Below are 27,091 nucleotides of genomic sequence, written 5' to 3'. Positions count from 1 at the left end.
CCAAGAATCGACGCCGAGACTGTGCAGAATTTATCAAGGATGTTATTTTACGTTTTGGATGTCCAGACAGGCTGCTGACGGACAGAGGAACGTCATTTAACAACGAGTTAGTAACAAAACTTTTACAAAAACTGCAGATCAAGAAGCTCCAGACAACAAGTTTCAATCCCTGTTGTAATGGATTGGTGGAATCTATTAACCGTGTAATTGGAGAAAAACTGACAATTTGGGCAGCTGAAGACCCCCGCGGATGGGAAGAATATCTCCAATACATAATTTTTAACTATAACACGACAGTAAATTCCAACAGTAAATACACACCCTTTTTCCTTGTACACAGGGTTGAGGCCATGCAACCATCACACGCTGTGCTTGGGAAATTTCCACGTCGGCCGGTAGATTGGGAAAAACACTTACGTAGTGATAGAGAGCAGGCAAAAATAAAATTTCATGCACAGTCAAAAAACACAGGAAACCAATCAATATGCCTAGCTTTCGTACTCATGCGGGTGTGTATTGGCTGGAGAAAAAAGGAATTGATTCCCTTGCTATATAAAATTCCATTTTCACCATCTAGTGATAGCAAGGTAATAGAGGAATGGATTATAACTTTTCTGGTCTGCAGTAACATTTTTATGTACATAAGGATCATTCAAATATCAGCGATCATAAGGAAAGAAATTAGACGTTAAGCCCAACTGTAATTACATCTCCGCAACCAATAGACACCCGTAAAAAAGAGAGAAAAAAAATTATGAGTAAGTATAAGGATACAACAAGACGGCCGCAAACCCGTTCCAACCTTCTAGGAAACAAGCAGCCAAGGTACAAGTCTATATGAAGAAGAAAAAAAGCACCCATATAGGTGCAGGTAAAATGGTTAATATCAACCTTATCCTATAAAATTCCCTCGCCATGGTACCAATTTTCACTCCCGGGAGTTCACGTTATGTAGCGCTACAGTGGACAAGAGTTAAGGGTCGACCCTTTTTGTACAATAAAATAATGGTATAAATCTTGTAGATAAGTGTCCATGTAAATAAGTTACTGAGATATAGGATATAAGGAGTAGTTTAATAAAATAAATTATGATATTAGTAATAGTTAATTCAATAAATTATAACTTACAGCTTATAATATAGGAGGATGGCATATGCTATAGATTGTAGGGAAATGTTATTAATTAGATATAAGATAAAAAACAAAGGATACGTGTGTGTGTGTGTGTGTGTGTATGCGTATATATATATATATAATAAGTACATCATTATGTGGAAATTATTTTTATGTCTCCATACAGAACTTAATTTTATATTCAATTTGTGTCAAAGGTCAAAGATATGTTCCTTTTAGATAATATAATTATTTTTCATTACTTTATAAATGTGTCTGTATATTTTTGTTGTCCAAAGTGGTTTGTATTGTAATTTGTATATTTTGTTATTAGTTTTTTCCTTAATTTTGTTTTTGTTTGTATTTACAATTTATTTCACTTTATTATATGTCTTTTGTATGTAGTAGTTGTCTTGTATGTCGTGCACAACATTTAGACTCACTTTGAGTGTTACTGTGAATGTAACAATGTATAAATAAATAAATAAATAAATAATAGAGTAAAATTACAAAAAAAAAATCTGGTTACCATACATATAGTCAGAGTTTGTTCATATAAATTATATTGATATATTTATAATACAACTAACATGTATCAAGTTGTTAATACGTTGATTATATTAATTTGTGTTGTGTTATGTTATATCGGTTGTAAAGAATCAATGTAATCACAAATCGGTACCCTCAGAGTACAAAATAGAAATGTTATAACAACTATAGAAAGTCTCGCTGTTACACCACGTCTGAGCACTCTGGCAAGCGGCTTCGAGGCTCGTCCTGAGTCAAACACGAGGTGTCAGCAATTTCAACACCGCCAGCGAAACAGCGACGCGGGTCGCCGAAGGCCAACCGCCGCTGCGAGAGAAAAGAGGACAACACGGAACATCACACGGACGCGGACAGAAGGATAAAAACGACAGCCACCGTCGAGAAGGGGCTTCTTCTGGTCACCGGCGACTGGACGGCTGAAGTCGTGACATCGAAACCACGGAGCGCCGTGGTCCTCGGCCGCCGCATTCCGTCGTCGAGAACCTGCCGCGAGCGCGACCCAGCACAGCGTGGGTAAGGAATCTGCCGAGGTGTGGTAGCGAGGCTTCCTGTTCATTTTTGGAATTAGATGACAGCTAACACTGTAACGGTACTTGACAGTAAATCAAGTTTCTATATTGAATTGTCTTTCATTCTTAGTCTTGAGCCTATCACTCTGTCTTGGAATAGTCAAGAATTGAGATCATCTTAAAGTTGAATCATAACAGCACGTACGCGAGAAGAAAAAGAAAATGCGAATGAAGATGATATGCAACGAATGAGACATCATTTGTCAGTAGAATCCAATCGCTCGACAATGAATTTTTATGATCTTGCGAGAAATCAAATAAATGTTGCATTGCATACTCATCGATATGCATTCCGTTACGTGACAATTGATTACAGTGCTAACCAACAGGTTGCTATTGGATCGATGAGAGTTGCGTGCCCACATTGTAAGGCATTGAAATACAGAAATGAACTTCCTGGATTGTGTCGTGCAAGTGGTAAAGTCAAATTAGCGCCATTGGTCCTTCCACCAGAGCCATTGCGCTCATTGGTTGTTGGAACAGGAACATACTACACTTTCCACAAATACGGCCATTGATTCCAACCGACGTGCCATTCTACTTTAAGGGGCCCGCCTCGTCAGGGGTGTATGTGTGTTAGTGAGGCGGGATGATAAGCGCGACGCTCGATGGTATTTCTAGCGCGGTATCGCCTCTAAGCCCAAGGCTCTGAACTGGCGCGCAGTCTTCTCGTCGTCAATTGATAACTGTGAAATTTGTGCGGTGACCGTATTTTTATATTACGGGGAAATGAAGATAAAGGAGTAATGCAAGCCCCTTAAGTGCTTTCAAAAATCTGTACCACTTGTTTTACACCTAAAAATTACTCTGAAAACATGCGTTTCAGCCATTTTAACGCTTCTAGAAATACAGTTTAAAAACATGATCCAAAATTAAAAGTACTTTTCGGGCCTCAGCAAACTCTTAAATGCTTTTCGTAAACATACCCCACTCGGATATCTTGAGTAGTTATGAAATCGCGTTGTTTTTCCTGAAGCTCTGCGCACCGTCTGTGTGACCAGGTAGGCGGGCCCCTTAAAAGCTTGCAGTTTCCGGTGCGGCTTGAATTCGCAATGGCCATAAACAAATCACAAGGGCAGTCATTGAAAGTTTGCGGTTTTAACGTTGGAAATCTATGCTTATTGCATGGTAATTGTATGCCGTCTTTTCCCGTGTTGGAAAACCATCAGCTTTGTTTGTTTAAATGCCAGGCAACAAAACAAACAAAAAATGTCGTGTATCATAAAGCATTGCAATGAAAGAAATAGCGATGTACAGCACACCAATTTCATCGAAGCATTTATTTGTTTTGATTGTTTACTTTAAATACTGTTTTATTTCAACTGTGAATTACATTTTGAAACAAAACCACATGGTTCCTATCACATACCAGGCACATCACACATTGCCAGTAATTCAGCGATGAACTGCTGTTACAATTCATCTCGCATGTAGAATTTACATATTGGCTTACTTCTGAATGTACTCATCCTCAAATAAAATATTCATGGCCAAAAACATTAATAAATACAATGATCACTCAGAAATACGTTTATTTCAGGCTCATTTTTGCTTCGTTTATACATATGCAATATATTTTCACAAATTCACAAAATGGTACACACAAAAATATATTTTTACAGGACAACGTTTGTCAGTACAGCTAGATGTAAATATTTTTCACTTTGTATTAATGTAGGACACTGGTTACAAATTATCCAGGGATCTTTGTCAGTTTACGAATATCTTCATAAATATATGGACATTGTATTCATTAGTATGAACATGAACACGTTTTAGTAAAAACAAATATTGTGCATTTTTAACTTATTTTTTACAACCAAACCCATAATTTCTAGGTTATAATTCAGCCTTATCTCTGCCAAATGTATATGTATTTGAAACTACTAAACACCGTTTGTATATCTGAAGAGAATTCTTCTTCGAAAAAGTCCATAAATCACTAACGCACCATAAACGTATTACTGTTGGTGACAATTTATACTGTGCCATAAATCATCAAGTTAAATATCTGCATGGGTAAATTGTGAGTGTCAACAAAATATTAAATATCCTTTGTTTATTTTTTTATTAGTTTAAGTCAGTTGACAGTGAACTGGACCAAGTTCAAGCTGACTTCAACATAGTGAAAAAGGAAGTTGCCGTATTTTAGAATCAAATTCCAAACAACTTGTGTTAGTATATTCCCAGAATGAAAACATTTGCACTTGTTTCAGGTTTATGCCATTCTGAGTACCATCAAAGAAGATTGTACATATTGTAGAAGTGAACTTGCACAAAGTTCTCCTGAGGTAAGAATATTTAAAAAAATTTCAGTGCGTAGTGGTAACGCATATTGTATAATACACGTTTAAAACATCATTAATTAAAATTTGATATTTCATAGTATCTGTCTTCATTAATTTGTTTGTACTTAATGGCCATAATCTTTGCCATTTATACACCTTATCTATTGGTACACGGCATTTGGTAGGAATATTTTCGTGGCTGGACAGGAGACACATAGTTATGTGGTGGATTACGCGAACCAAAGTTCACAACGCAAAAGGGAAAATTAATGGTATTAACTTTTAAATGAATGTTAACAATATGGACAGCATATTAAAAAAATAATTTTAGAAAATCAGGTTCCAAAACGCCGTTAAGTATTTTAACAAGTCTTTTCCGCTTTAATCAGAGTCGTTTATTTGTATGTTTAACCATTCGTTCTACAAATCGAATGATTCGATAGTTGACGTAGCTGCTCCGGCAGCTAATTCTAGCGGCGGGTGAGGAAACTACTTGTGAATTGTGTCAAGAAATCTACTTGAAAACACAATTTGCATATATTTATCACGCTCAGATTTATTTTTTAAAGAATGTATGTTAAAGTTAGTGTCCGAGTTTCCTATTATAAGTTTATTTGCAACATGAAGTCACATGCATTTTCTCGTTACTGTGGTTAGATTTTACACATCCCTGACGAACACGGGAAGACTCGCTCATTTTTAAGTACCAAATAAAACAAAGTTATAAAGGACCTCCTCCCACCAAGACCACCCGGTTTACATTCCTGGCGGGGTTGACCCCGGATCTTTCGCAAAAGGGATATGTGGCGGACGTTGATGTATAACAGTGCGTTTTCCTTGGGTTCTTCCTCCACCCCCCTCCCTGGAAGGATTCTATTAAATCTCCATTCTCATCTCGTCTCCACTCATTGTTTCTAGTGTAGCTGAACAAGAATGCATTCTATCAGCACTGTATAAGGTTTATATCAAAAGAGAATATATCATATGTGAGAGATTAGTTCCTATTTATGTAGCATAATAAATGGAGTCAATTCTTGTTATAGTTCCAAGGCAACATAACTCAATCGCACAAATTGGATACACCATGTCCCATAATTCAAAATCAAGCTGAGCACAGTACACAGACCAATCAATTTTGCTTCCGAATAAACAAAATATATAAAATGTCTTAGTTTAAGTCATATAGATATGTTTTCAAAAGTTTTTATATATTCACAGTAGTGTAAAATAGGGTCGGATATCGAACTGATCAATCATGACTTTAACAAACAAATTTTTTTATAATATTTTTTTTAATAATTCCAAATTTCTAAGTTATTAATTACAAATTTACAAGATGGCAGTCAAGACGGCATCGGTAGCTTACTGGCGGCATCAATTGAATCAATTTTATAAGCCAATTTGTTGATAATAGTTAAAATTTATTCTCCCGGATTTCTAGCTAAATAATTACAGATTTTTAATTGAGGACACCAAGATGGCAGATGTGGAGTCATCAAAAATGGCGGACGAGATCTTGATCATAAACTACGAGCGGCGGACATGACCGAACATGGCCGAATCCTCATGATTGGTAAGCCACACCTGAGTAAGCCACCAAGCTACAGGGTTATTTGAATATAGAGGATTCGGTCTCTGAACATCGGTAGGGACAGGTGGTTCCTGTCTTCTGTATCAGGCTGAATATAAATTTAGATAATGTTTCTCAATTTGACTTGACAGTTGCGAACACAGTCTCGATTTCGCAAGATATGGATATGGATTCTAGTAATTTGACTAAAAGGAAATTACCGGAAGAAGAAACGATGGAAATAAATTGTCATACTAAAAATCATAGGACAATCAAAGTTTCTCAGCCAACATCAGAAAATGCCAGGTATGTACATGGTTCAAGGCAGCTATTCCCATCTAACCATCCGGGTCCATTTATCATACTTGTAGAATCAATCGATCACAATATAGGCAATCTTCATCCCATCTCTCTGGGAAGAAAGTTGCACCCTAACCAAGACATTCTCGAAATAACTCGTTCAGGTCCTAACAGGTTAAAAATTTCCTTCAGTTCCTCTCGTGGGGCTAATCAATTCATGTCCTCCGATATCCCTGATAAATTACATGTTAAATGCCACATACCTCAGAGTCTAACTCAACGCGAAGGATTGATTTATGGAGTGCCACTTGACATAAATTTGGAAGAAATTATTATAGGTGTGGAATCGCCACAACCTATCCTTCAACTAGAACGACTAACTAAATTTGTTCCAAATAATGCCAGAGTGCCTACTAAACTCATCAAAGTAACCTTTGAAGGTCTAGCTCTCCCAGATTACATAGCTATCTACAAGGAACGCTATAAAGTAAAACCTATAGTGCAGTCAGTGATACAATGCCACAAATGCCAACGTTTTAGGCATATAGCTAAAATTTGTAGATCAAAATTCCCTTCATGTGGCATTTGCTCTGAGAATCATTTGCAGGATGACTGCAAAAATCAAAACGCTCCAAAATGTGTTAATTGCCAAGGCTCCCATTCTTCAAAAGACAAAATCAACTGTCCCATCTGGGAACTCGAAAGGGAGGTGAAGAGAGTAATGGCTTACCTCAACTTACCATATATGGCAGCTAAACACCACGTGTTGCAAAATACAGGGCAATAATTCCCTAACATCAGACCTTCCCATCAACAGTTGGATATCCCTGCACCCAGGGACTTTCCACCTGTTCACAAGCCACTTACTCCATCTCAGCACAGACACACATTTGACCATACTTACGCACAATCAGTACTTAATAAATCTCATTCTTCTCACAGTAGAAAGGATGGATATACCGTCTGCTACAAGGCAATTCCTCCAGTTTAACCTTCAACACTATTATTCACAATTCCACCCAGATACCCCAGATATTACTCAAGGAAATCTTCCTCGAGAATCAGTAACACAGGGTTTGGCTCATACCCCTACAGGTTCCCCTGCCTTACCACACAGACCTACAGAAATCTCGGACATGTCTAATACACCCACCTACCAGCAGTCCTCCACGCTTCCCAAGATTAACATGGAAAAGCTCCAATCATTGATAGACACTCTAGAAATAATGTTCACGGAGGCTAGACAACAATCCTCTTATTCCTTAGACAAGGAAAGTCTAGTTGCTGCCTTTGTTAAAGTGTTAGAATAACCCGGTATTCTGTATGCATTTGTCCATTATACAATGGAACATTCGCTCCTTCAATGCAAACCGCTTTCCGCTGGTACACTACCTTGAGAATAATCCTTAAACTTACAGAAACCAGACTCTCTCAGGATCATCAATTTCATATCCCGGGATTTTGTCTCGTTACTGCACCGCGGGGCGACCGGGGAACTGCAATCCTAATAGCACATAAACACATTTGCTCTGAAATTCTCATCACCTTTCCCCCCAATACTGCGGTTCAATTCAATTTTCAAAATTACACCTTGCACATTGTCTCAGTTTGTGTCCATCCTCATACAGTCTACGAGACCCAGGAGTGGGCAACTTTCTTCAATCAATTTCCCAGTCCATGTATTATAGGAGGAGACTTTAATGCTCATCACACCTTCTGGGGTAACTCTTCCAATGACACGGCCGGTATGCGTTTATTTGACTTAATACATTCCACTCCATTCCTTCTGCTCAACGATAAACAACCCACATGGCTTGGTCCACCGACCACCTCTCCCACAGCCATTGATTTAACCTTCATCTCTCCTGACCTGGCAGGATTGCTACAATGGAATGTTTTGACAGATAATTGGGGTAGTGACCACTTCCCTATTCACATCCATACTCATTCCACTTCTTGGGACAGAGCCCCTTTTCTAGAATATTACACTTTTATAACCTCTCAAGCCAACTGGAATAAATATACAACAATAATTAAAGAACTAACTGCTCATACATTATTAGAGGAGATGGGGGATCTTTCAGAATTATATGAAAAATTTATCATACTATAATACAGCCGCCTCTGCATCTATACCACATAAGAAGAAAGGTGTGACTTCTCGAAAGTGTAAAGTCCCATGGTGGGATAATCATTGTAATGAAATCAACACACAGAGAATAATGGCCCTCAGAGAATATAGACGCGCTGCTACTACGGTGAATTTCATTAAACTTAAAAAATCTCAAGCCTCTGCTAAATTAATTTGGAAACTACGCAAGAGGGCCCACTGGCAACAATTTTGCTCCACGCTGTCGCGTACCACCCCATTAAAAGTTATGTGGAAAAAATTTTCTTCCTTCAGAACTAGTATTAGTCAATCCCCTTCCACCATTATACCCAACACACTGTAACCAGACTTTATGAAGATGATTGCCCCGGATTACGCTCCTAATATTCAACCATTTACACAGGCTGTGCAGGTTCCACCCGGATGCTTCATTCCAAATCCACATATGCTGTTAAATAATTTCTCTATTTCAGAACTTCATAAATGCCTCTATACGGCCAGAGAATCTTCCCCGGGTCCAGATCTCATAACTAATAATATGATCAAACATTTACCAGCCAATGCTACAAGTCTTCTATTACATATATTTAATATGATTTACGACACCGGTTATATTCCCCCTCCATGGAAAGAGTTTTATGTTCTTCCAATTCACAAACCAGGTAAACCGCCTCTCTTACCTTCATCCTACCGTCCCATAGCCTTACGATCTAATATAGCAAAACTATTTGAGAAACTAATTAAAAATCGATTAGTTTGGTGGTTAGAACATCACTCCCTAATCCGACAGGAACAAATATGGTTTTAGATCTGGTGTTGGTACGGTGGACACTATTAGTTATTTCTATTCACGTATTCGTCAAGCGCTCCAACAAAAAGAGATCCTTTGCTCACTATTTATGGACATATCTTCTGCATTTGACAGTGTACAATTGCAGATTTTATATCAGAAACTAACAAAATTAGGCATTCCATTAAAACTTAATAACATCATTCATGACTTATTCGTACATCGCATCTATAAACCTCGAATGATAAATAATGACCCTTATACTCGACACGTCTTTCAAGGTTTAGTACAGGGTAGCACATTAAGTCCTATTCTATTTATTCTTTATACACAAGACTTAATCTTCCATATCGGACCCTATGTCTACCTTACAGCATACGCTGATGACATAGTACTCTGGTACCAAAGTCCCACTTTTCAAGATGTCAGTGCAAAGTTGACTGTTGCTATCCAATCTACCAACAAATGGTTAACTGAACATGAGATGTCATTATCATTATCGAAAACCCATCTTGTATATTTCACCAATAAACGTTACAGACAACCCCTCCCTACTCCATCATTAGAAGGTTACGTTTTTCCGGCAGTCCCTTATACCCAATATTTAGGAGTAATTTTTGACAAGAAACTTAATGGTCTTGAACACATAAATTATGTGATCGATAAATGCTCCCGCAGACTTCAACTGCTTAAAGCTTTAACTGCTAAAAGATGGGGTGCGGATATCCACACACTGCGTGCTTTATTCCTCTCTACAATCAGAACTAATTTATTGTCTGGCAGTATAATTTTACAAAACGTCTCGAAGACGCAAGCGTATCGATTGGAGAAAATACAGAATGCAGCCATGAGAATTATTTTAGGAGCTTTCAAATCTACCCCAATTACATATATGCAAGTCGAATTAGGCCTTTTACCTTTAACGATATACCGACAATTAGCTTACGGTAAACTTTGGATTCATCTACATCTGTCCAGATTTTCATGCCTAAACCGAATATTGGATACGATCTATGATATTCCACAGTCCATGAAAGGCAGTTCTTTGTTAATGTTGCCGACTCAGATTCAATCAAAATTTTCCTTTCCTTATGAATGTCAACATTATTGTCCCACTGTCCACATTTTCGGCTTCAAAGATAATTCGCCCATTGCTTTGCGTCAGATAGCCACAGAAATGCTAGCACAATACATGGACTCTACCCATATATACACCGATGGTTCAAAAACTTCTCACGGAACGGGAGCAGCCTGGTTTGATAAAACTAATGGCAGAACTGGCTTATATCAATTGCCTTCTTACGTGACTATTTATCTCGCTGAAGCATTCACAATTTATCAAGCGTTGCAATATGTGTTAACCTATCAGATAAAGTCTCCTCTAATAATATCTGACTCGGCCAGTGTTTTAACTGCTTTACGATCTTTACATGATCCTTCGGAGATTCTTCTTTTTGAAATCAAAAAATTATGCTTGAACATTCGTATAAGCACACCGGAACCGGTTTTTATATGGGTTCCCAGTCATATTGGCATACATGGCAATGAAATCGTTGATAATCTTGCGCAATTGCCAATTACGCGGGGCATCTCTATGTATCCTCGATCCCCGCACCTTCTACACCCTATTATCAAGGCCCACTACCATAACCTCATGATTTCCGACTGGACAAAATTATCAACGTCACGCTCTACTTTATATCACGACTTACATGGCACCTCATTTAATATCATATCCCGATACACCCATTCATCACATCACCATCGGGCTGTACTCTCTTTTCGTCTTCGCACAGATCATAATAGTTCACCAGCTCATCTTTATAAATTGGGGATTCTTGACACAGCTAGTTGTGCTTGTGGAGACCCTTATGGCGACCTAAAACATATACTACTCGAATGTCCTCAGTATGTTGGTAGACAACAGATGTTACAAGAATTGATGAAATTAGGATTGTCGTTCCCCTTCTCGTACCCTTCGATGTTATACGAACATACACACGAAGTATGCGCGATTTTGGTCGATTTCATTATACTTAATAATATTCTAATATAACCAGTGCTTAGTAAATCTTCCGTGGTGGCCGGATACTAATCCCATCCTAATACTCCTCTCATCCGTGGCCTTCACTTCCTGTGGTAGATCGGCCTCTACCGAGAAGATTAGACATCCTTACCGTTATCCTTCCCGTAAATACCTTACTAATATAGTAGTACCGCTGCTTTGAACCATGGCTGCTGGCTCACGCCGTAGGCCACCACAATAAAAAAAAAATATAATTGAATATCATGGTGCCTGTAGCACCTCTTTTACCTTACTCTTCACCCTTAAACAAATTATTAGATAGTTTAATTAAAACTTTTGGTTACGCAATCAAAAATTCCTTTCTATTGATAACAAATAAAATAAGGTGAAAATAATTATTTGTACGACTAATGCAGCAACAGTTTTTTATCGGATAATTTGACGATTCACACCTCAAAAAAGCTGTTTGCTACCTTAGAAATTATGTTTCTTTTCAATATGGCTAGTCAAATTTACCTGAATATTTTTTTTTGCCACATTAGTGTTCCAAATAACATGAAATCTACCACATATTTTTAATTTTGGGTTTTATTAATTGTCCTGTCAATTTTTCATGGTTTGACATTGAGCTATGGAACATACTATATAGGTATTGTAGATTTTATTTTTTTAAGGATTTTTAATATTGTTCATTCATTAGGCAATGAACAAAAGTATAAAATCTTGAGAAAACTAAACACTAGTTAAATTATTCTTTAGTTTGTATACCTGTTCATTAAAAATTATATTGCAGTTCACACACAAGGCACTTGAACAACGGAATTTATGCTATAAGCTAAATTCGGTATGTTTATTCCGAGAATTTTTTGTGTTGATTAAATAATTTTGTATTAATTTCAATCATATTTATTTTTCATACTATTTCATGACATAGATGTACTTACATTTAAATGTAGGCATTCGTATAATGTTTTGTAAAAATAATTAATCAACAAAGTTTTGATATATCTGTAAATTGATTTTATACAGCTTTGTTGGTATCTACAAATTTTGATTATGAATGTGTTTTAGTTGTATGTACAATAATTTAAGTGATTGTCTAAGTGAGAACCAAGCAAAATTAAAGTGTGTTTATGTAACCTAATATCACACAAATGAAGATTTGAAAATATTTAAATTATATAATTCATGAAGTGTATCCTATACTTTCAGCAAAGGAGTAGCTCGGAAAGCAGCGTAGAACTCATCACTGAAATACCAAAACAGGTAACATTTTTGTAACCATGTAGTTTATCTCAAAATACTCATGTGTATTTCCCCGACATTATAGCTAAGCTGTGCATTTTGGTGCATTATTAGTAACTCAACTTTCCGTGTAAAATAATTTTTTTTTTTTCATTTACAGGACGTAAAGAATGTTAGTTTGTAATTACAAATGATTTTTTAACAAGATTTTGCTAAAAAAACAACTAAGCAAGAATATTTAATGGAGTTGATGAATTATAAATACAATGAATGCATGTATCGAAATTCTATATAATTTTACTCCACTAATGAAAACAATTACAAACTATGTTCTAGCTAATTTTTTGCTTCATATCCATGCCTGATGCAGGATTTAAGTTCCCTCCACTCCTGGTGGAAACTGACAGGTACTCAGACAACTGCAATGATGAGATGAACTGAAAACATCGTTATCATGTGTGCTGAATGTCCTTACTTGGTTTTGTTTATTTGCTACAATAAACTTTAATATTCTTCCTCAGATGCAACCACTTTTACGTTGATAAACTCACAATTTTTTTTTTGCAATTTTTTATAACTACAGCTTTTCAGATAGAATTTTGACACTTTTTACCAATCTTCAAACAAGAAAAAATATAAAATACATTGTATACTGTTCCAATGGTTCTTACAATGAGATTTATGTTAAATGGTTATATGACATAATAAATTTTATTCTCTGGAAAACCTGCTGGTCATGAATTGTATTGGCTGTTGATAGGAAGACCAAGAGATTGAATCACCGAAACAAATTTAAATTTATATGTTCAGACTCTTATTAATGTTTGCATTTTCGGACCATAACGTTAACAAAAAATTTTTACGCCCAGTCAAAAATAGTTTCTCTGGATTGTCTCCATTGATTTTAATCATGTAGCTACTAAAATTACAAAACGCCAGGCAAAAAAAGAAAATGAGAAAACAATCATAAACACAGTTTTATAAAACCGGTCAGTGTACATAATATTACAGTAAACTCCCGGTATACCGCGCCCCGATAGATCGCGGAATCGGGTATATCGCGGGTCAAACCATGTCCCCCAATCAGAAATGAATAATAATAATAATAATAATAGTAGAACCTCGTTAATTCGTGATGGTCGGGACCGAGATAATCACGGATTACAGAATTTCACGGACTAGCGATTAAAAGCCCGGAAGGTCTTGTCAAGCTTCTCAGACACCGGCGTGCAGCTGGGTTAAGGCCAAGGTCATGTGACGTAACATCTACCGAGGCTTACTGCGCCTTGGCAGCAGATGGATAAAAAATAGTAAACTCTCCATTATTCGTGTTAATTGGGACCCGCCGATGCCCGGATAATTAAAATCCTGTAAAAAAAAAAGTAATAAACCCGGATAATCCGTTCACAGTAAGGGCCGTCTTCGAATCAGTCTCGGCTTAAAAAAATACGGCACTGCCTAGCCATTAGTTCACGGTCATTTACAACAGCCGAAGAGAGAAAGATAATATCGTGCTGAACTTGCACACATAAATTTTGGGTAGCGCCCCCCTCCCCCCCCCCCCCATCCCACTCATCCCACTTCGTCCAGCCGAATGCCAGCCAGCCAGACACGTCACTCGCCAGGCGCCTGCCGTGCGTTGGCGGGTGGAAACAAACAAAGGGAGACGGGAAGCAGAAGTCATGACATCCCCCTCAAGTTTAAAGAGTGACAAATGTGACAGCTGAAAATGGGGCGGCACAAAGGGTCGGTACAAACAGCGTTGCAGAGTTTGGCGGCCTATGCGAAGGCTTGCAGTGTTTGCCGGCGGCCGGCCCGCGTGCCGTTAATTTTAAGCGCTGACAATTTTTACTTCTCTTTTTTTTTCTGCACTTTTAAATCGTCCTGGATTATCCGATTCCCGAATTAGCGCGTCACGGATTAACGAGGTTCTACTGTAATAACAATGGAATAAATGGTTGACAGCCGATTAGGATAATTTTGCGTTGTAACTCACAAACTAAGCATCGGGCAGAAAAAAGCCTAGGCGTAGAAAATGTCCGCAGTGAAATTCTAAACAAGATATTTCCGTACATTATTCCTCTATCTTGTAGTGTTTTAAAATTATGGTCCAATCCAGCCCAGTGTTATTTTCTGAAACACTAGTTCTTAACATTTTTTTTAACCCACAAATAAAGCATCGGACAGGGGACCCGATAAAGCCCACCGTCCAGCGACATTATCCAGCGTGACTCGGCTGGGGATTGATTTTGGATAGGTTTGGTTGACGGCAAGCGCTGGGAGGGGAGAGGCGAGCCGAGAATATGCGACCAAGACACCCGGGTAGACGGGAGGAGTGGAATATAAGCGCCAGTGATGAGAGGGGCGATTAAGCCGAAAGGGGGGAAGTCTGGTGACCTTGAGTAGTTCACTCATTTCCGTCGGCACACTTCTCGTGTTCACGTGTGTTGACAAGCGGAGACATATAAATGTTTTGTTATAACTTGAACCTACAGACGTAATTTTATTCGTTGTATTATACACGTTCATCTTTTTACTTTGGTATAATGTTTTAACATTAAATAGTAAAGTAAATCAGCTAGCGTATTTTTAATCTTTGCCGAGGAATTCCCAGTGGACCAATACTTACGTGAACCATACTGTACCACTTTTGCCGTGAGGTAGTAAACAAGCCCCGGATATGTTTATGTGTAGCGGCCTCCCGACCTTTAACCAGAGGCTAGGGAATATAACACTTGCCGATCGGAGCCACACACACTCAGCAACTCGACACAGCGTTTGATGGAATAAGTAAAGACAACGTTTAACAGACTTTTTAATACGGCGCCACTGATTGCGCTAAAATTATTTTGGCGCAATTTTTGTATCCCACATGTGACCATTTATAATTTAATGTAAGCATGGATAACAAAGTTTAACCACTTTACACGATAGACGATTCTTTATTTTATATTGTACGAATGCTAGAATCGTTTTTCACGTATCTGCTGCATACTTCTGCAAAAGACACGCTATCTGTAAGTACGTAAATCTAGAATTTTTATTTTGTCAATCAAACTCGGTACTTTGCGATTCATATTCGGTTTGAAGTATTACTATGGCCTTTCTATTTAGAAGACTTTGACCACAGAATCGTGTGTAACCGCACACACTGCCCTTACTTTGTTACGGACACTCAGACGAAGCAGATACTGTGGCTGACACCACGAGACTGGCAGCAGCTTGTGTGCCGCACGTGTGTATGGCGGCGTGTGGCGCGCTCGTAGGCCGTGCGACAAACTGTGCGCGGCATGCGGAAAAAAAATATTCAACATTTACTATTTATCTTTAAAATTTATTATTTTTATTTTCTCACCCGCGTTTAGTGAAAACTGCGGATGCAAAGTCCGCACAAAGGCGGGCCGTCTATACTGTGCGTGCTTGCCGACCTATTAGAACACAGGCGGTGTTTTATGCCTTTTGACCTTGGTCACATCGAAACATCGCGGTTATACAACAACGCGGGTAAAAGTTATGTCCCCCGACAACCGCGTTAAATAGGGAGTGTACTGTACTTAACTCTTCATTTCGAATCTAAATGTTTAGCATAGTTATATTATAATTAAAATAACGTGACTAAAGAATGTTATTGATTTTAAGTTTCTCATGGTATGCAGGTAGAAACAAACGTCCAGTGAATGTTGGAGCACAAACTGGCTATGCGAATTCACTAAATACTTAAGATAAATTTGATATTAAATTCCTTATATTTGTTTGCTGCACGTCAGCTGTTTATGTGGGAGAAAGCTATTAAAGGAACTTGTTACACTCCAAAGACCACCGGACTTGCTCAGATATTTTACGTTTTGGTCTTCGAAGGGTAACTCACAAGGTACACTTGCATATTCGGATGCTGAAAATGTGAGGTTATGTTTCCCTCAGAATATTAGTTACAGGCAGTTGTTGAATTTCAATGATGTCTCTCGTACACAAAATGTTTTTTTTTTTTACTGTTTATATACTTATACCTTATGAATTCATGAGACATTTGCCACCATCTTGCAACCACAACATTTACAAATTGAAACATTATTTTCCTTTCTCACAACAAATAAGCTTCATGAATTTGAATTTGACTGGCCGAAAATTGAATATTAAAACAGTTCAAAGTTAATTCCTGCAGTTGCACTCAACTTTCGGTACAATGCCGAAGGACAGTGTCCTCGGAAACAATGACAAATTTTACTAAGTCCTGTTTTGGGCGATTACCGATGACTAGTCACTAAATTCAAATCATGTCCAAAAAAACGAAAATTAGGTTGATTATAAACCGGTGACGCCCGGACCACAGCCGCGAAATTTACTCTTTACATCTTCATAATATATTTTTTTGAGCCACCTACTCAACAACCCACCTCCTCAGTCGCTGTGTAGTAGATGACTAAAAAACCAAAACGACACACTGCCATTCTAAAAGCTAGAATTTATTGTTCTGGAGACTGTTAACATAAAGATAATGCACCTTTTACACATGTTACTCGCACATATAAACTGTAAGTGTTTTTTATATGAGGATTTAAAAGCCACTGACTGTGGTCCCTTTCTGCTATAAATCTGAATTTAAATACATTCGCGTTGTATTGCAAGTTGATATTATGGTTTAATGGCTGCATAAAACAATATTCAGTAGTCTTAACATACAAAAGGCATGTTCAAAACATAATTCATTAATGACTGACACAAAAAGCACTGCTATGCACAAAAAATATTTGTACTTTGACTATCATGTAGTACCATCTGCATTTAGTCACATACAGGCAGCTGCATTATTTCATCATAAAAGTCTTGGAACTCGCTTGGCACGTATCTCAATACCTTTCTTATGTCTCCTTGGTTTTCTTATTGGGTATACATCCCAGTGGTTATGCAGGGATGTCGCACATGTACACACCTAGGGTATTACCCTTGGACAGATGGAAAGTGGAGTAGTAATAACCCTGATTATCTTCAGAGCTCAGTTTGTGAATGAATTCTGAAGTCAAGTTAACACCCTTTTTATCGGAATTGTATTCAAAATAGTGATATTTAAAGATAACTGAAGTGTTCCCTCTCCATGTATGGAAGCCTCGCTGTATCCACTGAAGAGACAGTTATTTTGTAGAGCACTGGCCACCATATGTCATAGTTCATTATGTGTTGAGTTTGAACAAGGTTATTTGTGTTTCGAGAACGGTCCATGGCAATAATTAACTCAAAAAGTTGTTTGATTGTATAAATTCTGCTGGAGCGCTTTATTGGACGTTTGATTACGCTAAACTTCCTGTCGCATGGAAGAAAAGTGTCCCCTCAGAGGGAAGAAGTGTTTCACTGTTTTGAATCTCCCACTATCCGTTAAAGCAAGCAAAACCCTGGTAAAAGTGTGGTTTTTGTTTTGACCAGGGCAATTATCACAGAATAAGTGCAGTTCTGTTACTGTGTTAGGAACATACATTTCAATGTAGTCGATAAGGAATGAAGCCACTTCATTTGCCCCCTTTTTTGCAACACCTTCATGGTAAATGTAAAACTGTGTATGGTCCGATTTCATGTTACAAACCGCAAAAATATTCACAGGTAACTGTCGTAAGTAGTACACTTCCTGAATCTGTGTCTTGGGTAAGTCTACATTCTGCATAAAATCAAACACTAACCCTATAATGTGTTCATTATTTATCGATAGTTCCTTTGATTCTTGCAGAGTTGTATAGAACCGTTTAGCACGCCTTTTGTGCACAATTAACTGTGCTGCTTCAACTCTCTATGCATGATCATTGAGACTGGGATTTCTGAGGTTAATACTTTTTTGTTTTTTCTTCAAGAAGTTGCAAACGTCTACTGGTGGCCTTCCAGATTTTAATACTTTTTTCTTCAAGAAGTTGCAAACGTCTACTGGTGGCCTTCCAGATTTTAATGTAAAAGTTTCTCTGAAATACTTGTCATAAAAACTGTACGTGATCTTAGAATCTGGGAACTTGGCCTTAAACAGTTCATGCATTTTTACGAGACACAAATCTTCGTGCCAATATTTTACATCCTGGTAATGTCCATCGGAAACTGGAAATGAAGCTATATGTTTGTGCTCTCTAAGCACTTCATCATACAGTATAAAAAATGCCTTCCTACAAACCTGAGCTAATTCATCACAATATTGCACATGATATTTAAAACTTTGATCCTTCATCACGGAATCTTCTTTTCGTGGACAATTTTTTTTTAATCTCTTCAACATGGATCATTCTTTGAAGATGAAGGTCTTGTTCATCTTTTGTTTTTGATTTTATAATATGTATTCCTCTTATAGCATTCAGGATGTCTAATCCCTTTCTTACGTTTTTGTGGTGACGAATCAATACTAGAATTCATTATAAAAGCTGTTAAGACCGCAACACACAGACCTACTTGCTTTCCATAACCTTTCGAGAAAACTAAACGTCAACTAAACAAAATGGGAGCGAAAATGGACAGGAGCAGTGTGACCAACATCAACTATGATTGTATTGTTGAATGATTCAGTGTAAACAAAGTGTATTACAGTAAAGTACCCGAGAGTCAATGACTGAAGTACTTTTCTGCAATACATTCAGTTTCAGAAATCTCTATTAAGCAGTGCATATACATGGCACAGGGTTCCTTCCTGCACTAGAATGTGCATCTTTATTAGGAGAAGAAACATCTGTTCTTAATGCAAAATCACCAAAATAGTGACTCAGGTCTTTTGTATTTTCTTTATTTTCATACACTAGCCACACACATTCACAGCTCTTGTCCGCCATCATGCCTACTACCCACTCTTTACAGTCCTGCCAACCTGGCCCTCCTTACAGTCTCTCTGCACAGTCACTTTCCCTAAACTTATACACTACACTCCATCTTCTCTTAAACATTTTTAAAACACAGTACAACACTAATACCAGCAACTCCAATGCAGAACTCACTCCTTACCATGTCAAATACCCTACTTACAAATCAAGCCTATCTGGAGCCTTGACCATCCTGCCAGAACGCCTGACTACACCCCATTGTGGTAGCTCGTGGGAGAATCCTTGGGAAGATGGAGCAGGTGTGCTACCAGTACCCCATCCTCGGAAGGGTGAAGCAGGCGTACTGCTATCCCTACTACTTGACCTCCTTTCTCTAGTGGGCGAGCTGTTACCACTTCTCTCACTGCTCCCTATCTTCTCTAACACACTACTGTGAGGAGGAGAGTGTTTTATCCCAGTACCACAAGTCCCCGCCAAGTCTAGTGTGGGAGGGCCAACTGGGCCTCTAGCTGACGGAGACCCAGGATGACGCTCCTCGGTCAATTGTGACTTCCGCAGTTGGTCTACATGAACCACTCTCCGGTGCTGTTTTCTATCCTGCAACACTAGGTATGTCATGGGACTTAAGATTTTCACCACCCGACCTGGAAACCATTTTTGTCACTTTGCTTTTACACCTTGTACCCAGACCTTTTCCCCTGACACATACTGGATGTTGAGATCCCTGTCTACTCTGTCATGGAGTATTCTGAAATGCAAATAGAAAATTTTGCAATCTGTGTTGCATGTCAACTATTTGACTGCATTTATTTGTTGTCGATGACCTGTTTTTTTGAGTTTTGTTTAAGGGTTTGCACCGCCCTTTCGGCTAACCCGTTAGATTGTGGGTGGTACGGTGGACTTTTCATTTCTCGAATGCCTTTTTCTCGACAAAAGGTACTACCTAATTCTCCCGAATTAAACGGTGGCCCATTGTCAGACACAAGAGTCAATGGTATTCCAAAAATGGCGAAGCAAGATCGTAGCCTTTCAATGACACAACCTGCAGTTGTTTTCTGCATTATCCAAGCTTCAATCCATTTGGAAAACTGATCACACAAAATCAACATTGTTACTCCTTCATGTTCCAGAAAATCTATGTGGATCCTCTCCCATACCTCAGAAGTGTCAGGCCACGTCATTGTTGGAATATCATTCCTCTCATTCATCACACTCTGACAAGCTTCACATGTCTCCACTGTTTGTTTTATGTCATTGTCTAAAGTGGGTTCACCATACCATAGAACGAGCCAGCATTTTCATCCGTACGATACCTGGGTGTTCGGCATGTAGGAGTTTCATAACTTCGTGTCAAAGTGCGTTAACAATGTTGCAGATGTTAGTGCTTGTTTGGACCACTCAAATGCTGTTTGGCTTTCCTCAGTCCAATTCCATACCCTGTTTGATTGTGTCAGCTCATAAGGGGTTTTAGCTTACTTGACAACATTGGGAAGAATTTGTGGTAGAATTGTATCAGTCCTAGAAATGATCTTAGCTGCTCTACATTTTTAGGCACCGCTACCCTTTCCACTGCCTCAACCTTCTGAGGGGTTGGATGCACACCATCTTTGTCCAATCTATGCCCTAAATATTCTACTGATTCCTTAAAGAACTGGCACTTTGACATATTGACCTTAATGTTAAAGCTACTGATACGCTCTAACACTTGTTCTACCTTATGTTTACAATCTTCATATGACTTACCTATAATCAAGACATCATCAATATAACACATCATCCCCTCCAACCCTTGTAACACCCTATCCATCACAGACTGGAAGATTGCAGGTGCACTTGCAACACGGTATGGTAGAGAGTCCATTGAAAGAGACCCAGGTGTGTGTTTATTGTGAGGTATTTCCTAGATTCCTGCCCAACTTCTAGTTGCTGATAGGCATTACTGAGGTCCAGCACAGTAAATATCTGTCCTCCAGCCAACTTTGCAAAAACATCATCTAGCCTTGGCAGTGGATATGAATCTACATTTAAAACTTTGTTTAATGACACCTTGCAATCAACACACAGCCTAAAAGCCCCAGATTTCTTTCTCACCATTACAATTGGACTCGCCCACTCACTGTGTTTCACTGGCACAATTTTTCCTAACTTCTGCAGGTCCCTCAGTTGGTCTTCTACTTGCTGTTTCAATGCATAAGGTACTGAGTAGGCTTTGGGAAAGACAGGTGTTACATCCTTCTTTAGCACTAGGTGCGCCTGGAACTGTTGTATAGCACTCGTCGACTTCTCTTCAAATATTACAGGAAACTTTCCTTGTAGTTCTTGTTCCCAGGACTTCGTTGTCAGCCCTATAGTTTTGTTTACACTGGCACTGTTATTCGGAGGTGTCAGTGCTTCCTCCCTAATGATCTTATCTGCACCCATACACAACTGTTTTCTCCAGTGGAGTAATATTTTATCTAGCCAGTCTCTACCTAAAAGTAGGGCCGTTTTTCGGCGCGATGCTGTCACTACAAGAGGCAAACTGTGCTGTTGTCCATTTTCGCCTACCACATTTACTTGGATTTTGCCTACTACTTTCAAACAATCTCCAGTGACCGCTTTAAGTGTCAAGTCACAGTGCTGCAACTTGACTTTGGAAACATAGCCTTATATGTTGCTACTGACACAATGGACACACTTGCCCCGCTATCGACTTCCACTTCTAACCTATGGTGATCAACCGGGACAAATACTGTGAGCGGATTATTTACAGCATTCATCTGCGCCCCTTTACCACGCACCTGTCTGTGCAGGTGTTTTATTACCACTGATCCCACTGATTCTTTATCATATAACAATGACCTCTCTTAGGGCATTCCCAAAGAAAATAACAATTCTCCAGAACAAATTGCAAACAAATGCACAATAGCAATATCGCCCTAACTGATTCGTTACCAGACAAAATGACACAGGTATTGCCAGACCCCGAATTCAAAAGGTGAGTTTCTCAAGGTTAGTGTGGAAAAAAAAGGCGAAAACGTTTATCAAAGAAAAATAATGATTCCAGTCTATCATGACGTAATCCTGCATCATGAACGACAATTTCATTATGAAATAAATTTAAATTTTCTTTACAATAAATAAAAAATCTATGAAACTACACATGAGAACACCACCATATTATCATAAGATTACTTTAACTACAACATAAAAAATAAGTTTCTTATTTAAATGTAAATAAACAAAAAAATAATAACTCTCAAACTCATTGCATTTTTTCAATAATGCGTCTTGCCACTGCGTGGGCAAAGATTCGAAACAATGTTCATCTTCAAGACTCAAACTATGAAATTAAGGGCACACCGCAGTTCCATGCTCATCAGATCCAAGGTTACATGTAGAAACTGCTCTATGTTAAACCCAGAGTGTTGACAATATTCCGTGGTTACCTGTCCCGCACTGGGCGGATTTCTCGCTACAAACTCGCAAACTGTACTCGTGTACAACTTCCCAAAGCGAACTGGAGTCAGATGTTTATCCACAATGCGCTCAATGTAATGTTCAGGCAAGACAAAAGTGTCCTCACGCAGGCAATTGATAGTCTCCACGCGACGATCTTCGTCCAAACTTATCTCAAATCCTTTGGGCTGTGATGGTATAACACGTAAAACACATTATGTACATCAGGAAATGGCCAACAGTTAATATTACTAAGAGTTTATAAGAGGGATCATTTTAATAGTGAAACAAAATATAAAAAGTTTGCGTGCATAAAATGTTTCATAATGTACTTCGCATGAAGTTAATGAAAAAATGCCTCATCAATACTGCATAGTATCAAATAATAGATCAAAGGCTGCAAAACAATCGTCCGGACAAAAAAGCATATTGCACTAAATTCCAAGTCCACAATTACGGTCGGAAGCAGGTAGCATTAGTGCAGGCAAAAAGTAGATAGATCAAAAAATAATTGTGTGCGTAGAGTCCACGTACGACAGGAGTGAAATTTCTTTATTTTTAGGTATAGATAGAGATAAATTATTTTCGTTTTCGATCAAACTATCCACATAAAAATGAATAATTATTATAAACTCAATTGCACAAATCAATAACTCTTTTCCAAACGAATAAATAAATTGTAGGATCTTTAAATAAAATAAAATAATATGGCAGCATTAATCGTTAGCCGTTACGAAAACTGAGGAGTAGACAAACACAAGCAGCGTTACGAGAATTCCGTAGCATCACTGCTGAGTTTTTCTACCTCTCTCCTGCCGTCTCCCTTTACGGCCGTACAACTAGCTTATATACCTATCGCCCCCTTTTTTGTCGTCTTCCCATTCAACCGCTAGCGCATGCGGTGGAGTGGCGTCTATGCTGACGCACTCTCCTCCTCTACCGGTTAACTCACCACGTTACTAACTATTCCCCTCATGCGATCGTAATTTTCGTAACGCTCCAAAATTGTTGCCCCCCCAGTAAAGAAGTTGCACTTCAAAAAATTATCCTAAATTTGTCACCAAGCACATTCAACCTGGTCAAATGGGGACACCATGATTGCGCAGTGCCTCAAGTGTCAGATGTGAGGCACACACTACGGACATATTCATCCTTGTACATGCGGCGCAATTACAGACCTTGCTTCAACACGCGCCGGCCACACGGGCTTGCTGCATAAGCCTCGGTGAATGTGACGGGCTGGAAGTCGCAGGTGCTGTTTGCTGCGCCGGCATTCGCCAAGTCCGCGAGCGGGCGACACGACAGCGCGCATGCCGGAACACACCAACCACCTTCTTCGTCGATGCTCCCAGCTTGTACCGGGTCGCTCATGCCGCCCACGGCTGTTCCTCCCGGACACTCGCGCCGCGCAGTGGCGACGACACGAGAAACAATTCAATCGTTCAATAGCACGGGCACCCAAATTAACGTACATATTAACTCGTCTACACCGCAACTTACCATCAGCCTGGATGTTTTAGCCTTAGTGAGATTCTTTACGGTATGAAAATAAAAAAAAGCCAATTACTGTAAGAAAGTGAACATCTCTTTAAATGTGAATAAATAAAGCATAAATAAAGTGTAGTGACTAAAACAAAGCTCAACTCAATGTATATAAAAAGGAAACACATAACCAAAGTAAAATATATTAGACTAAAATTGAAATACATATAAATATTTAATGGGGAGGCGTAAGCAACATGCTTTATTACTAAGCTTAAATATTAATTGCCTAAAATTTACCATATTAAAATTAAAAAAAAAATATGCTATTGTTTCAAAAATTAAAAAAAAAAAGTTTTGGTGTGTGTAATGAGGTGAAACGGGAAATTTTTGAATATTTTTTTTTTTTCATATAACCAAATTAAATAAAAGAGGAAATGTTTAAAATGGAATCATATAAATTAAAAACAAATACGTAAGTGTTTCACAGATTTTAAAATATGCACTCTCATGTAATGTAAAGGAGATAAATTTAATTTCATTAAGATTATATGTATCTCCAAGTCCAAGTACACTAAAAAAGGGAGGTATAACAACTGCTATCTATTATAAAAATTTAACAGGTTTCATTGCTACGAAATTTTCACCTTAAAAGTTGTCTATTTCTTTAGTTAATAAATTTTTAATTCATCAGAAACTTTTATTACATCGGTTAAAATGTTAGCAGTCACATGGAACATGCAGGATCAAAGCCCGCGGGTTATCACACAGTGGAGTACAGATTACTTAGTTTGTAATGTGATGTTCGGTCGGCAGTTGCTGGAGGCGTACAGGTCAACGAAAGACTGGGCCGCCCTGAGACGAGGTCTGGAGGCCGTCCTGCACCAGGACAGCGCCGCGCGCAAGCAACTACAAGGCATCCAGAGTGTCCGGTCTGGGTTCGTGAGAGCCTGGCCGCTGTACGAGGTCGGCGAGAAGGGCCACCTGGAGCTGGCGACAACGCTGCTGTCCCACGGGGTGCTGGTGGACGTCAAGGACCAGTTAGGGTGCACGATGCTGCACGGCGCGGCGGGCATGGGCCACTTGCCCGTGGTGGAGCTGCTGCTGTGCCGCGGGGCCACGGTGGACGCCCGCAGCTCCATCGGGAGGACCCCGCTCATGCTGGCGGCGGAGTCAGGCCACCTGGAGGTGGTGCAGCGCCTGGTGCTGGCCGGGGCCAGCCTGACCGCCCAGTGCAATAGCGGCCGCACGGCCCTGGACTCGGCGCGGAATATCAGACAGACCCCAGTGGTGCAGTGGCTCTCTCAGCAGCCACAATAGCCCGGCGCTCAAGGCATCATCACAGAAGAAGCCAGGCCTGCTCGGTCACGAGACACAGTTGCACTGCGGCCAAACTGTCATCTTTTATAATTATTCAAACACTCTTGTTGAATGCAATTCATGTGCCGGGAAAATACTACAAGTTTCAGCCTTTTTTTCCCTAAGATGATACATATTACCTACCTCACAATTATTAACTTTTAATATTTTGAGTATGTTGCCAATAATTTTTCAAGGCTGGTTTTATATAAAAAATTCTCATAGCTTAAATATGCATTTTAAAATGAATCCGCTATAGAGTGTGTATCTTAAATACTACTTTCCATACAAATAAGTGTAATTTTATTTGTAAAATATCATGTGTGTCATTACTGAGTTATCTCTGAGCATTGCCACCGGGTTCATTGCCACCGGGTTCACAAAGATGTAGCCTACTTACGTATCGTGTAAGCTTTATTAATCTTTGTACACTGAATTACTGAAATACACTTTCAGAACGTATCTGGCTTTGGATAGTGTTAACACAATTTGATATCATGGTTGCTACAGGACTAGAAAACCGGGAAATGTCAGGGAAATTAAAATGGTCAGGGAATTCCGGGAAATGTCAGGGAAAATTCTACGAATTCTGGAAATTTCAAAGTTGCTTATAATTCAAACAAAGCTTTGTTTTGATGCGCTCGTACCGCTACCGAACGACTCCGCTAAAAGGCTGCTGCTTAAGGCACACTGCAACTGCAACTTTTTTTTTACTTGGTCTACGATTGTCCGTTGCAATAGGCTGTTATAACCACCCACCATAACTTCTGGCCAATCCAGGCTCTCGTTTGTTCATTAGCGAACCCGGCCTTCATTTGTTCGTGTTTTGATCCTTTTTAATTTGCCTTTGAGACTTTGTGTTTTGTTCCGTTCCATGCAGTGAACTACAGAACGGGCATAGCGTCGTTTATCCTTTGAAGGCTATTTTCACGTGGAATAAGATGAGTACAAAGCTTATTACGTGAATTTAAAGGCGTTGTTTCAGGTGAAGTTAGTTTTTGATGATATCATAAGAAAATAAAGTGCATTTTGATAAAGAAGCAATACCAATTCTCATTTTGAAAACTACCAAGCTGATACGAAAACACGTGGCTTTTGTGTGCGGTTATGTTTTTGCATTTTTTCTAACAATTTTTTTTAATTACTTTTTTTTCCAACCGTTATAATCCGTGAGTTCTGTTGCGTGACTCTTACATTGTGTATAAAAAATATGCATAACTGAACATGTTTTTTCCCAGAATCGTTAGTTAACATTGTAAGAATGTAAGAGTTTTGTATGTTGTAATGCTGCTATTGTAATTCTCTAAGTAGGCCCGTTATATTGCTATGTGTGAATTTGTAATAGTTTTTGTATTTGTGTAGTAATATTTTTTTAAGAATTCATAAACAATATTTTTTTAACCTAACCTGAGAATATTAATGTATACTTTTTTTTTTGCTTAGAGATGTCGAAGAAAACACTTTTAAGGAGAA

The 27,091-nt window shown here is 38.7% G+C and overlaps 1 protein-coding gene across 2 annotated transcripts in view; it reads left to right on the top strand.

Annotated features, from left to right (window-relative positions):
- LOC134542956 (ankyrin repeat and SOCS box protein 2-like) overlaps positions 1-26,080 on the top strand; it is a 50,094-nt gene extending 24,014 nt beyond the window's left edge. For both annotated transcript variants that reach the window (XM_063387582.1, XM_063387583.1), the window contains exons 7-9: positions 4,448-4,522; positions 12,528-12,581; positions 25,076-26,080. In XM_063387582.1, coding sequence (XP_063243652.1) covers positions 4,448-4,522; positions 12,528-12,581; positions 25,076-25,579 — 633 coding nt within the window. In that variant the 3' untranslated portion in view covers positions 25,580-26,080. The remainder of the gene's footprint in view (positions 1-4,447; positions 4,523-12,527; positions 12,582-25,075) is intronic.
- The last annotated feature ends 1,011 nt before the right edge of the window (positions 26,081-27,091 follow it).

Source organism: Bacillus rossius (assembly GCF_032445375.1).
Source record: "Bacillus rossius redtenbacheri isolate Brsri chromosome 9 unlocalized genomic scaffold, Brsri_v3 Brsri_v3_scf9_2, whole genome shotgun sequence".
NCBI classification, from domain to species: domain Eukaryota; kingdom Metazoa; phylum Arthropoda; class Insecta; order Phasmatodea; family Bacillidae; genus Bacillus; species Bacillus rossius.
This window is presented reverse-complemented; position numbering and strand designations above follow the sequence as displayed.